Raw genomic sequence first — 16,229 nt, forward strand, 5'->3', positions numbered from 1 at the left:
ACTTTTTTTGATCCACTTCAAATGTTGACTACTGTATATTCTGCACCACATGTAATATTGCCACTTGACTTTTCAAAGTTACATAAATCAGGAATATGCAGCATGCTAGATCATTACAAATTTGACTTTTGAGGGGACAAACTCACTGAAACATTGAGGTGAAATACTGGTGTTTATTAGTTGGCACATTTATATTACATTCTCATACTGGTTGATTTCACAATCCCAAAACGAAAAAGCAAAATATTGAAATGAAGGGTGCAGCTGTGGAACTAAAACCGGTCACAGCTTCTCTTTTTGGAGCATTGGGAGATTTCAGTCACAATTACAAATCCCGTTTGGACCAATTACTTTACGTATGCCAGGGCGAACTCTTTATTTGCATGGCCAAATAAAATGCAATCTACCAACGTTTACATTCAGAGTCACGAGCAGGGCAAATTTAAGGTGCTTTCTGTGAGATTTTGGTGAAGGATATGGGTATTTCAGATGGTCAGCAGTTAAGATCTCACATCCCTGTTCTGTAGTACGAGAGTGCTCAGAGAAGGTCAGTCACAGCACTGTTGTTGGCTACATAAAGGTGGTTTGAACCATGTCAAAGTCCACTTAATAGTTGTTCTTTTATATGCTGTTGTGCCGTTGAAAATGAGGGGTACATTAGTATGGCCGTCATCACATGTATCAATCAAAAAACAGTCCAGATTAAGTATTACATGCTACACTAAAAGTGAAAGAGCAAGACTTGACATCAGCTGCAAAACTGATGACATTAGTGTTGATGGATATTAATCAATCAAAGGCATGTAAACGTAAATCACTGAGGAAAAGATGTTCATTCACTTGTTAAATCTTGGGTTCATTACTCACTTTGCAGTCAGACTAACGATACAAAGATGAAATCTTGAATCAGAAATGTACTTTACAAGGAACTTGCATCATAAATGCACTTAAAACTCCTAAAGGAGCAAAACGATGCAGTTCAGTCTCGAGGAAATAAAACTCCCAATCTAACTTGTACCATATCTATACATCGCAATGACAAGCACTCGAATTTGACGTTTTGCCTTTTAAGATCTGTACAAGAGCAATAAAAAGACATCAACACATCTTTCTAACTACAGTGGCTCAAGATTCACAGTATTTTGCCAACCGCTGCTTTCCAAGCACTTTACAGAGCGGCTTCACGTAACCGACATTGTAGAAGAAACGTTTTTATATGCTAAAACATGTTTTCTCAATAAGTTGTAGATGTGGTCACTTCTAAAAGAGGATAAAACAACCAGAAACCTCAAAACCCACGATAAAGGCCAGAAAACAGACCTTGTCCCTATAATATTAATGGCCAAATCTACTAATGGACAATGAAACAATTTCAGGGGTCTACTGAAGATCAAGATACTGTCAAAAGTGCCCTCCAGAACATGAAGTGAAATATGTCCTGTACGTATGCCGCTAGTGCAGACTAGAGATAGTTTTGTTCATGCACATCGCATTAAACTAAAAAAATAATAAACTATATAAACATCTTCTTTCAAATAGCTCTTTAGGTGTCATTTGAGAGCCGTTGCGGTATTAACAAATCTGCTAATAGCTAAAATGAACACAAAACCAGTTTACTTCCTTAATGTGATGCATTTCAGAGCGAAACTATATTCCATAAGAAAAAGAAAAAGCTTAATTGCTCATTCTTGATGGCATTTTTTCCCCCTTGGAATAACATGAACTGAAATGAATCATGCTCAATAATTCATGAAGCACATTAAAAAAATAAAAAGAATCCATTTTGATTTCATGTGGTTCATAAAGATTTTGGAAATTGCCAGGTTGAGGTTCCCCAAAAAAAGATTGCATTGGAAATTGAAGTGCATCTTCTTGTGTAGAGGGAGGATTTCCAAGCTACTCGATTGTATTGCCCATTCTTATCCACTTCTTGAAGTCAACATGGTGTGCACAACCCATTTTACTTCCATATGGTGAGGAAAATAAATAAATCTGTGATTGGAGTAATTGGACCATGAAAAGTGTGTTTCATACCAGAATGGGTTTGCAGTCGAATTGCGCCGGCACAATATGGTGCACTGATGAAACCAGGCAAGAGTGTTAAAAAGAGTCAATTTTGTTTCCATGCTGACTTTAAAAAGTGCTATAGAAAACCATGACAGCACAACGACAACCTGCCAAATCATACCACCATTAAATCACAGTTTGCTTAAAGGGGAAGTGTTTCGTTTCTGCATCAATAGCGGCACCGAACAGAATTGCAAAAATAAAGTCAGTTGCAATTAATTGGTGCTGCTAACGGCACAAAACCACACACTTTACACACGCGATTCATTGAAATTTTTACAATGTTAGATTCAAAGTCCTTCAAACATCGGCTGGTTGGAAAAAAATCCTAAATTAAAAAAAGTGCGCATGTAGAATTACTCTCCAGTCTAATCAGGTACTAGAATAAATTAAATGTGTTTTTTTGGAGGCCCATAAGTTATTTACAAGATGGCAAGACAAAAAAAATGGTTAAGTTAAGAGCAACAATTTAACACGAAGTACAGGTTAAACATTCATCGCATCATGAGACAAATAAATACCAGTGTTCATGCAAAACTATCAAGTTCTCACAGTTCCACCATTCAGACGACTAAACGCTTCCCCTCGCACTAATAGAACTAACGAAAAGCTTGTTCACACACACATACGCACGCAGAGGAAATCCAATGTGTAAAAATACTGAAAGCCACATGCTCACGCACCATGTGTATATTTTTACATCACAACAGTAAAAAGTAGTTCTTGCATTCGTTTAATCGCACACTCGGGCCGCACAGAGGGCGCTAAAGGGACGTGGGTTTCATGCAACAGTCCGCATGAAAGGAGAACTAAACAGGGAAAAGCAAAAGTGTTACATTTACAAAACACCGTGTCGAATATTCAACCAACACTTGATGCCTTTGCCACCTTCTTGGCGCTCGAAAAGCCTTGGCAAACCATTGTTTTTTGTCTCTTTTTTTTTTTTTAAAGAAAAAGAATCCAAATAAGAACAGAATAATGAAAGTAAGAGCAAGAGTGGTGGAAGCATCCGGAGTGTCTGTGTTTTGCATTAGTTATCTGACATCAGAGACGGAGCTCTGATTAATGCTGTAGGTGGGCGACAGGTCTCCTCCTATCGTGGCCACCAGGGGCGTCCCGTTACTGTTCAGACAGCCTTCCTGCAGAGCCGTGAAGTAAGTGGCCTGTACTGGTTTGTGACACTGCAATACTTCTATGGCATCGTCAATTTTGAACCATTCCCTTTTTCTCCCTGTCAAAACAAACAAAAGACCAGCAGTTGTCATGAGCCAAACGGGGTGATTGCAATGCAACTGTATGTGCGCCAATCACACACTTTGGATTTCAGGACCTTTTAATGTTTTACACACTTGTAAACCTCACAATGATATTAATTAGAATTGTGCATTATTCTGATCATGTAAACATTGCCTAAACATTGCCACATGTCTGTGTTAATCTGATTTGTGTGTCATGTACACAATGTATTCATTATATACACTGAATTTTGTATATATGTATGCATGTATATACTGTATATATATATATACAAAAATTTCTTAGTTTACTCAGGCTGATTATTCCACTAGATTACTGACCTTTAACCGGCAAATAATATGCATGTAAGAGTCGTTGAGGCTCAGACTCTAGATGTAAGCTACCGTTCAAAAGATTTTTTTAAGGAAATTAATACTTTTATTCTGCAAGGATGCATTAAATTGATCAAAAGTGATAAAGACATTTATAATGTTTTATACTAATATAATGATAAAATATTTATATTTCAACTAAATGCTGTTCTTTTAAAATTTTCAAGAATCCTGAATTTTTTTTATCAGTTTCCAAAAAAATATGAAGCAACTGTTTTCAACATTGATAATAATCAGAAATGTTTCTTGAGCAGCAAATCATCATATCAGAATGATTTCTGAAGGATCATGTGACTCTGAAGACTGGAGTAATGATGCTGAAAATACAGATTTGCATCACAGAATTACATTTCAAAATATATTAAAACAGAAAACATTTATTTTAAATTGTAATTATATTTCACAATATTGATGTTTTTACTGTATATTTGGTGATATTTTAAAAAAATCTATTGAAGGACAGTGTATTATTCGGAAGTACTAACCAATGTTTACTGAATCCTCCCAATCTTCCAGAACTTCGGTTACAATGAGAACGTAGACATACGTTCTGTGTTTCCTATCTCGATTCTGAGTATAAAACAAAAAGTTAAAATAGTTAAGACAACCAGCACAACATTTGAAATGCTTAACAATAATCAGCTTTTATAGAAAACTATGCTTTCTCATAATAGTTGTACTTACCTCAAATATTCCTACTAGTCTTCCTAAAGTGCCCTTGACACCAGCCTATAAAACAATGAATGAATGAATGAATGGTTTGTTTTAAAGAGACAGTCATAATGTGGTCCCGATGTGGGATTTGATAGCTGATATGTTTTCGGACAGAGTTTGTTTTGATCCAGTGAGCAGGAACATGAAGGCATTGACAGTCTACACCCGTCTGGTGTGATAGCGATCCATCATGACTCTCTTTAGGCCAAATGTCATGTACACAACATGGCGGTTGACCTCAACTTGAGTAGTTGATTGTCGTCAAACATGGTCTAAATTTAGTCCTGATTATACAGCGGTGGTCCAAAAGTATAAGACCACTAATGAAAATGCTATAGCTTTTTGCATTTTTAAAAAAATGTATACACACTACCGTTCAAAAGTTTGGGATCTGTAAGATTTGTCACATTTTTTTTGAGAGAAGTCTCTTATGCTCACCAAATCTGCACTAATTTGATTAAAAATAAAAAAAAAATACTGAAAAAAAAAACTGTAATAATGTGAAATATTAAAATTTTAAATAACTGTTTTCTATTTAAATCTAACTTCAAATGTAATTTATTCCTGTGATCAAAGCTGAATTTTCAGCATCATTACTCCAGTCTTCAGGGTCACATGATCCTTCAGAAATCATTCTAATATGATGATTTGCTGCTCAAGAAACATTTCTGATTATTATCAATGTTGAAAACAACCATATTTTTTTAAAAAGTCATATTTTTAAGGATATTTTCAAAAGAACAGCATCCTATAAATCTTTTGTGACATTATAAATGTCTTTACTGTCACTTTTGATCAATTTAATGCATCCTTTCCAAGTAAAAATTATCTCTCAAAAATAAACAAATCTTACTGACCCCAAACTTCTGAAAGATGGTGTATTGTTTTATTATAACAAATGATATAATCTGAACAAAGTCACATGACCAATAACACTAATTTACTTGCATTTGATTGGTCACCTAGAAATGCAGAATCTGAAATATTCTATTCTAATTTAACATTATAACGTTTCATTTTTCATGTTGTCAGGACAATCCCACAGAACACAGCTGGCTTTGTGTCATGGTATATATCCATTATATATACTACATATATATTTATAGTCCACGGTCACTCTTGGCTCCTGTCTGGCAGTCGAGGTGTGAAGAGCAGCTCTTAATCTGAGTGTAATGCCCTTTAAAACTGTAAGGCGATCGTCCCGGCAGAATGAGCAGCATGTTCGCCGTCTGTCAGATGGCAGATCTCAGCTGATGGAACATTATCACTTCTCTTAATGAGAAACTTCATAGGTTAAATGTCAGGAGAGTGAAAACCTAGAGTTTCCATGTTTGCACAATGGATCAAGTCAAAAATATACGCCAGAACATCAGAGTTAATACAGTTGTTGATAGTAATGATAGACTAAGGCTATGTTCAGACTGCAGGCAAATCAGTTTTTTTCTCAAATCAGGCACTATTAATGGCAAGTGATCCAATAAGATTTGTGTATCCAGACATAACCAATCAATCTGCATGGGTAATGACGTAGATGTACACGCGTATGTGACGAGGCTTTAAAACGGATGCAGGGGAAATGGTGGTGCATTAATCATCATCTCGCTCTTCAAAGAAGCGGCCTGTCGAGTCGCGGCGCCGAATTCCCCAATCGCAGAAATCTTTAGACAATCCGGCATTTCCGTCACCAGTTTTGATGTTATCAGTATGTGTCACGAGTCGAGTCAAGTCACCTTCATTTATAAAGCGCTTTTAACAATGTAGATTGTTTCAAAGCAGCTTTACAGTGATCATAGGAAATTAAAGTAACAGAGATTGTTTTGGCTTTACAGCAGCTCTAGAATAAAGTTATTGTCCAGCTAAAGTTAGTTTTGATTGATGCACTTCCGTCGCAACGATCATTAGTTATTAACTTAGAGGGCCGCTAACACGACACCGTTTGAGTGACACAAAAGATAGTTTGAAATCAGATTTGAGCAGCAAGAGCATCAGGACTGAGGCCCCATCAACACTACTGCATTTTAGTTTAGAAACGGATAATTAAAACGAATACGATCTCCGTCCACACCAGCGTTTTAGCTGCGTATTAGAATTCATCTCCGTCCACATTAAAACGACTGAAAACGCGGATCACGTGACCATTCACCAACACTGGGCATGCACGTGTAAACCTAGAGACTTTCAAACATAGACTGTAAAAAAATGCTTTCAAACATCAAAATGTCATTTATTAATATGTATTTGTGTCAAAATGACATATAAACTAGCCTGGTTAAAACCAGACCATTCTCAGTAGTAACTGAGTTATGGTCTGGCAAAGCTCCATAGACAAATCATTTCCAAAGGGGCGTCACCAACGGACGTCGCTCAAATGCCTCTGGGCGCAGTTGGATAGACCTAAAACTCCTAAAACCAATCAGAGCGATCGTCATCATGTAAAGCAATATGCTGTGTCCCAATTCGCCTAAGTTACACTACGCCATAAAAGTATGTACTCTTTTTGTGAAGAAAATGTTTTTACTTTTGAATGTGTAGCAAAAAAGCTTTGGGACATACTACTTCGTCATCTTTATCGGACGGATCTGTCGCGTGCATCCTGTCACGTAAACTGCCCTGTCAATCATCGTGTCACAGTTAAAATCCTCTATTAAATCGAATTTAATTTCCTACCGTTTCGGAGAGAAATGTAGTGGCACGTTCATCTGACAGTGGGTCTTTCATGGAGACTGTCCTCATGTGTTTGCAATTTGAATATAATAATGCATTTAAAAGTTGAACGGACGTCGCTCAAATGCCTCTGGGCGCAATTGGATAGACCAAAAACCAATCAGAGCGATCGGCATCGTGTAAAGCCCGCCTCAACGTTTCTGATTGGTGCCGCGATTTCTAGGCCATGGAAATGGGCTTGAATGAGCTCTTTGCCAGACTACTTCTCGAGCAAATCTGAATTTGCCGGAAGTTGTCTGGGTTTTCCCAGGCTACATATAAACATATTTTCCTATTCTATTTTGCCTGGAAACGCTTCCAACAACTTGCGTGTCGCATGAAAAATAGGTCTATTTCTAGCATGCACGCGTTTACTGAATATTACCTGTGTATACTCCATGACTGATGACACCCAATCATAGAGCCAAGCGTGAGCCTCTGCGTCATTGTTTCTAAAGTCCTCCGTTTTGACCCGTCCAGACTAAAACGCCCTCCGGAGATTCAAAATGCAAAACGGGGTCGGCAGCGTTTCTAAACTTATCCATTTTAGGTCTTCGTTTTTGCCGGTTTAGTCTGGACAGGAGGTGCAAACGTAGCAAAGGGTCTCCGTTTCTAAACGAAAACGCAGTAGTGTGGATGGGGCCTGAGATGCGTCAGTAAAAACCTGATTGGAATAGGATTTCAAAACACATCCATATGTTGTTTGAATCGGATTTGACTTTTATTTTTTTTAAAAACTCATCTGAATAAAATCTGAATGTGCAAAACCTCAGATTTTTGCTGGCAGTCTCAACAATACATCGGTCAGGCAATTAATTACCTGGTATTTGTCCATATTCAAATTATTAGGCCTATTGGTCACTCCACAGAGATTTAGAGCTAAAAATGTTACTCCATTTTGAGTAAATGAGTGTGCATTTAAGTCAGAAATTGTGTATGTTTTATACACATTAGCCATAAAAACCTATGAAGCACTAGACCTGTAAAATCACGACAAATTAACGAGATCTCCTACAAACTTTAACAACCTACTTCCTTTAAGGGGATACTTCACCCAAAAAATTAAAGTTCTGTCAGTAATTACTCACCCTCATGTCATTTAAAACCGACACAGATGAAGATCTTTTTGTTCCGAAGAAGATGAACGGATTTGAGGGTGAGTAATTAATGACAGAATTTTAATTTTTAAATGAACTATCTCTTTAATAGAATGTTGAGCATGATAAATAATGAAAGTGATGCATAATAATCCAAGAGAAGTACATGAATCAAAGTCAAACCTCTTCGCAGACTTCTCGGGCAGCGGCGACGTTGGGCTCTTCCTCGGGCTCCATTCCTCCTCCAGGTACGATCCATTTGTCTGGGTGTCTGCTGCTGCTCACCAATAACACCTGTGCGGACACGCGTGACAAGAGTTCAGTCTATCAGACTGGCTGAAAGTCACCGGACAACTAATAATAAAGGTCCTTGTGAAATAATCACCTTTGGCTAGGGCTCATTAACAGAAGCCATGCTTCCCCTTGTTTCAGTATAACATCTCCTGGCATTTTAACACATTTGAGTAAATATTTCATACAATAGGAGTAATTTCAGCAATTTGGTGTGTGTAGAATGATCCTAAATGTGAATGTAGGCTACAACAGTTTGCCAAAAATGATCCTATGAACAATTTATAAAAATGTCTTGACATGAGAAAATGTCCTTCTAAATCCTGCTTTGTTTTGGTGTAGGATGAAATCCATGGAATTTGGGATCAAATTCAATCACGTTTTCTGGCATTAAACAGTATAGCATAAATGTTTTTAATCACAACAGGAAATTCTCATTTTACCAATTTTAACTATATGCTTTAAAACAATGGATAAAGTGATTTGGTTTATAAACTGCTGTAGTGGCACTCATGGTATTAGATGATACATGCTTACAAAAATTACCATGGTACTATGTTGGATATGTGCCATGGTATTCTTGGAAGTAACGTTACTTGTGATCATGGGAAACCATTGGGAGTGCCATATTCATGTGACATTTGAAATATCAGTACCCAAACACTTTTACCATTGGATATACCATCGGATATAACGTTACCATCGGATATACTTTGTTGTTAGTGGTGTTCAAGGAAAAAATAATACGTTAGTAGTATTATCATGTTTTTGAACACGGTTACCATGGTATGACCACCACTGTACCATGGTAACGTTACCACCACAGTAACGTTACTTTACGGCAAGAAAGTCTTTCACATATTATGACAAATCTCAACTGAGATCCAATCAGATGAATGTCAATGAATCAATCAAGCTGTCACCGAGTAGCGCGCTTCGTTGGTTATTGCTAGTCGAGTCGTTAACGTTAGGCCAACTCCGCTAACTAGTCCCACGCTAACCGCTGATAGCACGCCGCTAAAGCGTTTGAGACGAACCAGCTGACGCGTTGAGAGACGCGATGCGCACGCTCTTCCTCCCGGCGGCCCGTTCGTTTCACCGGCACCGGCACCGGTACTGGTACTCACCTCCTGCTCGGCCTCGCTCCTGAAGCACAGGCAAGCGGCCCGCTTCTTGTACCCGTCTCCATCATAGGTGCGCGTTTGGTTCGACTTAAGCTTCATCATCTCGGGCTGGGCGTTGTGACTGAGATCGGAACCTGATCCTGCCGCGCGGATAGAGAGGTAAAGTCCGCGAAATGGAAACCCCGCGTAAATCACTGGAAATAGACTCTTCTACGCTTCATTTTTCCAAAGCCGAGCGCATCTCGGAGACAGACGCCATTATCGAAACCGCTACGGAATGTGCGCAAGCTGCACAGCGCCTACGGATAAAAGCCGCGTTCTTGTGTTTAGAGAATAAGGCCTGCGGAAATGAAATTGCGCATAGTAATCTGTTCATTGTACACGTTAATATTATTGTTATTAATTATAAATTGTTTTATTATTTGTTAATAATTTATTATGGTTACATTAACATTAACAATAGGTGATATAATATTATTAATTTGATATAAACAGTAGATAATTAAAAAATACAATATGTTTCCAGAATATACTGTATTCCGTTTATTTTTATTATTGTATTATTGTTATTGTTAGTTTAAACAATTATGTAAAGTAAAATTGTTGTAATATTATTAATTCGTTTGAATAAATTAAATTAAATTAAATCAAATCAATGAATAAATCAGTATTAAATAAAAATATACTGTAACTTTGTCGTGCTGTATAGCCTACATAAAACGTGTCAATCGTCGTCCAATCAATACATACAACTATGTATAATTTCCACCACAATTAAAATCTTAAAAAATCATCGTAACCAATAAGTATACAACTAAACAACATTAACCATATGCTACAAATATCTGTGGCATATCTCCAAAAATATAATCATTACCTCTGCACTTTATTTAGTATTTAAATTGAAGTGAATATAAAACATCATAAACAATAATAAATAATTATAAAATATAAATCCATCTAATAGCTTAAATAATAAAAACCTTATAAAAATATATAGGCTACCTCCCAAAATATATCAATTTTACCTCTGCACTTTTTAGTATTTAAATTGAAGTGGAAACATATTTCTTAAAATTATTATAGCAACATAACGCCTTCCAGACTACTCTGATATTATATGTTTTGTGCAAATAATATTTTAAACATGTTTAATATATAATAACAAATATAAATACAGTAATAATTATTATTGTAAAATATGTAAATGCATGAACAATTTGAAAAAGTATTTTTTTATTAATATCAACACACACTATACATACAAATAAACTATCTATAAATCTAATACACATTTTAGAACTCTAATATTTTATTAATAAAATGTCACACACAGAGTATGCCTACACAGGCCATTAACTGCTACACAGACGATCATTGCAGAATAAAGGATATTTTGAGATTGACATTGTCTTGGGCTTTTGCGGTCTATCCATGACACCGTATTACCTGAGGTGAATATTTCAGAATTCTGAAGTTATGAGGACTTGAATGCATAAAATACAACCCTAAAGTGTTAAAGGAGGATTAATATGGGCCATGATTTAGATTGCACTTCTGCTCAATTTTTCTGAGTCATTTCATTGTTTAGTGCCCTGAAAAGTACGTTTGAATCCTTGAGAACCATAGCTTATTGTTACTGTTGTGATCTGTCATGTACAACAGCCAGATGATTAAAATAATTAAGAATTCCAAAAGCACTTGGGTGTGGAAAACCTTGAGCTGATCCCTGTAATGCAAACAGTTCTTTAAGGAATAATGCTGTAAAAAAAAAAAATGGGTTGTGTATTTTACATATTGTTGGCAATATTAATACATTTCAATGTTCGATTTTAAAGGACATTTTTATTGACTTTTTAGAGTCACCACTTGATGGCGTCCTGAATCAAACCCACCTGAGAACCACTTCTATCAGCAAGTGCTTTAGGGAATCATTTAGCTTGATGTGTAATTTCTTTCCTTACCATTAAGGTTTTATCCAGAAATCCCTTTTAAACCATTTGTGACCACAAATGGACCACAAAACCAGTCACAATGGTAATTTTTTTTTAAAATTGAGATTTATACATAATCTGAAAGCTGATTAAATTGTTAGGATAGGCTGAGATACAACTATTTGAAAATCTGGAATCTGAGGGTGCAAAAAACTCTAATCTTTGAGAAATTCGCCTTTAAAGTTGTCCATTTATGTTGGCGATTGTGCTGCATTCACTCACAAAAATAAATGTTTTATATATTTATGGTAGGAAATGTACAAAATATTTTCATGGATCATGATCTTTACTTAATATCCTGAACCATGTGGCTATTACCACAAATATACCCGTGCGACATGTGACTGGTTTTGTGATCCAGGGTCACATTTAAGAAACTCAAAGTGCCAAATAAGGGATTAAATGTCATTATGTAGTTCCATAAAACACAAATCTTTTTAGCTGGAATGTCATTTAGCACAATTCACCAACAAAGAATCAGTTTCAAAGTGTGATTTGTACCCGCAAGGTCTGTGTCAGTGATGGCTTCAAAACTGACCCAATGCTTCCATACACTTCTATAGTGGCAAATGCAGAAATATACATCTAAATATAAACCTTTGTTATTATCTTCAATTCTGATCCCTGGGGATTCTAGTGGAAAACATCACATTATAAGCTAAAGCGATGTGCAATCATGAATGTACTCTATGAGGACTATCAAGCACAGTTCAATTATAGCTCGATCTAAATCTAGTCTACAACTTGGACACAAACATTACTAAACAAACCTACAAACAAAGCATACGTAGAAAAGCACCTCAGTCAAATAGATATATAGATATATATTAAAAATAGCTGGAAACACATGACATATTTGTATGCAGTGTGACTCTGGATTCTACAGTATATTTGATCTAATGACATAAACCACATTATGTATTAAAGCAGAATATTACATCTCCTTCTGTGGTTGTAGAAAGACGTGAATGACATTCCAGGTTTAACACCAGACGGCTTGTTTGTTTGGTTGAGTATGAGGTAGTGCCCACGATTACATTATTACTGCTCCTCCTCTTCATCTTCTTCAGCGTCCTCAGATGAGTCCTGAGGTTTTTCCTTTTCCTGTTCGGAACGGAGTCAAATATTTGGGGATAAAATGCATGAAAGCAAAGCTTCTCTTTTGCTGCATGTTATATTTGACATTTGCAGTGAACTCCCATATTTAATAGGTTTAGCAAGATAGTTTGACCTTTAAAATCTTGCAGCACGGTGTCACTGCTGTGCAAGGTGAAATTCAAAATTTAAAGAGGCAGTTCACCCAGGAATAAAACGACTAATTTATTCTTGTGATTTTCTTTCCTCCATGGATGTTGTGCAGAATCTTGATGTTTCAAAAATGCACGTGTTTACGTGTTTACTGGTGTAACCCCTCCGGGTCACGGCACCAATGTAACCCTTCCAGTTCTACTCGCCCCGCTCCGAGCAGGACTCAAACCGGCGTCTCCGGCATAGGAGGCGGGCGTGCTAACAAGTATAGGGCTGGGTAAAAAATATCGATTTCTCGATTTGAATCGATTCTCATTTTTACGATATCGATTCTTAAATCCCAAGAATCGATTAGTCATCCTGTTTTCAGATGATGAATGAATGTAACATTGTTGCGCGCATCCCATCCAATAAATCACAATAATCTTTGTGCTTTGTTACTATTGATATGAAACAAAGTCTCAGATTTCAAATTACGCCCATTTTCTTCCGAAATTCAAAAACATAAATACCGTTTCGGTGCTGTGGCGTGAGATCGCTCAGCTCAGCTCGAGAGAAGCACATGATCTTCTCTTCCGCATTAATAATACCAATTACCGCGCGAAATAAACATGAATGAGCATCTGAAAGTGTGTTAAAAGGTAGAGTACAACTTATCGAAATCCGTATCATGTGACATGAAATCGCTCAATCAGTGTTTCAACCGTGGAAAGACGTCAGTAAATCAGCTTGTAAACAATGTCATGTAACGTCACATTTACCTCAGAAAAACCATATCCAGTAACCATAAACTCATTAGTAAGCTAGAAAAATTAACTCTAGAGAGAAGCATTTTGTTAAATATATGCACCATATTACATATTCATTATAATTTTTAATGCTCTTCAATTTTGAATGCATGTTTGAATAAATCTGGCAGGTTTTTATGAAAGCCACCATTTAAATTTTTATATTTCATATAACTTTATTATTATAAAAGTGTAATTTAAGTGTTTGTATACAAATCAGTTAATTTTTACCTTCAATATTATAGTAGGCTAATGAAGCCTATAGGCTACCACTGACTCCCATAGTTTACAGCATTAGTTAGGAGATGTTTTCCTTGAGAAAATTTGCCATGTATTGTACCTGATATCCAAAATAATCAATATTGAATCGAATCGAATCGAATTGCAAGCTTGTGAATCGAAATCGAATCGAATTGTGAAATTTGTGTCAATACCCAGCCCTACTAACAAGGGCGCTAAAGACCGCAGTTTTGAGGCCTGGGGAGTGAGGTTTACTCGCAAGCTGGCCTCTGTTACACCAGCGCATGGGCGGGGCAACCTGTCACTCACATGAGATCAGCCAATAGCAAACCACAAACATCCAATCAATTCCTCAAGGACAAAATCAAGCCCCAACATGAAAGGATATCCGTCACAATAGGGGAAAAAAAGGCACTCGCAACTTCTGCTTCATGCCGACTTCACTTTAAAATGTCTACATTAGTGTTCCACGGAAGAAAGAAATGAGTAAATAATTTGAGAATTACAATTTTTTAGTAAACCATTATTTTAAGACATACCTCTTTCTTAGGCTTTCCCCTCGGTTTGGTGACAGAAGCCGATGATTTCTGTTGAACAGAAAATTAAATTAATAACAATTATTCAAGTGTCAAAAAATATGTAATTTTGTAATATGCAATCGTCCCTTCCAGGCTAAATCAAGGGTGCTTTTATTTATTTATTTATTCCAATGCATTTTCACAGGCCAATAGCAATGCATCTGTAGTGCACCAGTAGAGGGAGCTGGTTTCTGCACATGACAACAGATGGAGGGGGCATTGAGTTCATTGAGGACTCTTGAGGAGGGAGCTGACAGTGCATTGCTCAGGGCTACAGTAAGTGGCTAACAGCGGGTCACCTGCATTTGGCCGGACTCGGCGGATGAGCCGTCAATGAAAAACCTGCATACGCTATTCAGAATTAATAATGCATATGTCTCTGTGTGTTTGCAAACAGGAGACAGCTGTGTTGTATTACCCAGCAATAGTGAGAAAAATAGTGTCTATATTTACATCTCAAACAGTTATGCCATAATTACACAAAGAGACTCTATAGTGTGAGTAGTAATCATAGTTACGCTCTTGGATGGGCCTTTGTTTTTGCTGCCTTTTGGCCGTCCTCTTGGTCTTTTTGTAGTTGGTGACCCACTTAATTCCTGCAAAAAAAAAAAAAAAAAAAAAAGTTTATTAAGAAGCTCTCTTAATACAACAGACTGAAATGTTATTGCATTATTAAAACATGAGGTATTATAAACATATAATAAAGGCACTATTATTTTCTTTTCACTCAGAAAGTAAACTGGTTTAATACTGATCGAAATTAATTGATTATTAATAATGTAGTATTACTTTATTTGGATGCTTCCTTGGTCTTCCTCGTCCCCTTTTCTCCACTCCATCCTTGTTTTTGACGGAGACAGTTTGTTTCTCTGAATCGCTCATGTTTCTGGGCTGTTTAAAATACAAATGAAATGAATTCAACAGCTGATCCTATATCCACGGAGATTCATTTTGAGCCTAATGCTGCTGATGACCTATTAATATGGCTTAAAAAGAGGTTTATTAGTTGCATTGAATGCATTAGCTGATTATAAACATGATTCAAACGTCCTCCATTAAAATGACTTACTGTAAGTACACAGGTTAAATACACTAACTGATGCAATAGTTTAAAGGGAACAACTGTGATCATAGTTACGCATTCAGCATTCATAGTCTCTGGCACCCCAAATCTAAAAAAAAAAATATATGCACCACCACTCTCATAAAGTTCAATGATTGCATTCATGTCTAAAACCCTTGGATCACTTTGTGTTGATGCACAGGCGAGGCGCTCAGGTTATGCAACGACAAATCTATATGGAAGCCATATAGCGCGCGCTGCACTTGGAGACCGACGTGCAAATGAGCATTACAACCCTTGAGCAACCATTTAAGACAGAACGAAACATTGACTTACATGCACTTACAGGAAAATAATGGTGTGATGCGCGCGCTGTTCTGTTGGGTGGCCCCACCTCCCGCACGATGCCGATCTGATGATTGAATTAGAGCGCAACCGACCGTCTCCCAATAATCCACAGTCTAATCTCAAGGCAAATAGACGTATAATGGGTGGAAAACTGAGAAATTAACTCTGTCGCTTCTGATCGTATCGAGGGATACGCGCACGGAATAGATGCGATTAAAGCGAGTTCAGGAAAAGCAGCCTGTCACTGGAATAAAAGGCCAATGGAAAAGCAGGATGAGCCGCAGGTTGATGGGAAGAGAGGCGGATCTCACGGGCCATATGTTGCTGGGACAAAGTACTGGCGCCA

At 37.0% G+C, this 16,229-nt stretch overlaps 2 protein-coding genes and 1 long non-coding RNA gene across 4 annotated transcripts; all 3 read right to left on the bottom strand.

Moving 5' to 3' along the window:
• Nucleotides 1–153: 153 nt before the first annotated feature.
• Nucleotides 154–9,921, bottom strand: nudt3b (nudix (nucleoside diphosphate linked moiety X)-type motif 3b). Its single transcript, XM_079883111.1, has 5 exons — nt 9,628–9,921; nt 8,393–8,503; nt 4,380–4,424; nt 4,181–4,265; nt 154–3,298 (listed from the first exon to the last, which is right to left on the bottom strand). Exons 1-5 carry the CDS (start codon nt 9,724–9,726, stop codon nt 3,102–3,104), a joined length of 537 nt encoding a protein of 178 aa, XP_079739237.1. The 5' UTR covers nt 9,727–9,921; the 3' UTR covers nt 154–3,101.
• LOC307166131 lies at nt 6,671–7,474 on the bottom strand. Its single transcript, XR_013822588.1, has 2 exons — nt 7,224–7,474; nt 6,671–6,803 (listed from the first exon to the last, which is right to left on the bottom strand). It is a non-coding gene; the product is annotated as an uncharacterized lncRNA (long non-coding RNA).
• A 920-nt stretch (nt 9,922–10,841) lies between the features above and the next one.
• On the bottom strand, nt 10,842–16,185 carry hmga1b (high mobility group AT-hook 1b). Of its 2 annotated transcripts, none has more exons than XM_079884916.1 (5): nt 15,872–16,185; nt 15,262–15,363; nt 14,991–15,068; nt 14,434–14,481; nt 10,842–12,722 (listed from the first exon to the last, which is right to left on the bottom strand). In XM_079884916.1, exons 2-5 carry the CDS (start codon nt 15,352–15,354, stop codon nt 12,660–12,662), a joined length of 282 nt encoding a protein of 93 aa, XP_079741042.1. In that variant the 5' UTR covers nt 15,355–15,363; nt 15,872–16,185; the 3' UTR covers nt 10,842–12,659. The 2 variants fall into 2 exon arrangements, with proteins under 2 accessions (XP_079741042.1, XP_079741043.1); XM_079884917.1 differs by having other exon boundaries at nt 15,882–16,129.
• Between the last annotated feature and the right edge of the window lie 44 nt (nt 16,186–16,229).

This window comes from Squalius cephalus (genome assembly GCF_949319135.1).
Source record: "Squalius cephalus genome assembly, chromosome: 10".
NCBI lineage: Eukaryota > Metazoa > Chordata > Actinopteri > Cypriniformes > Leuciscidae > Squalius > Squalius cephalus.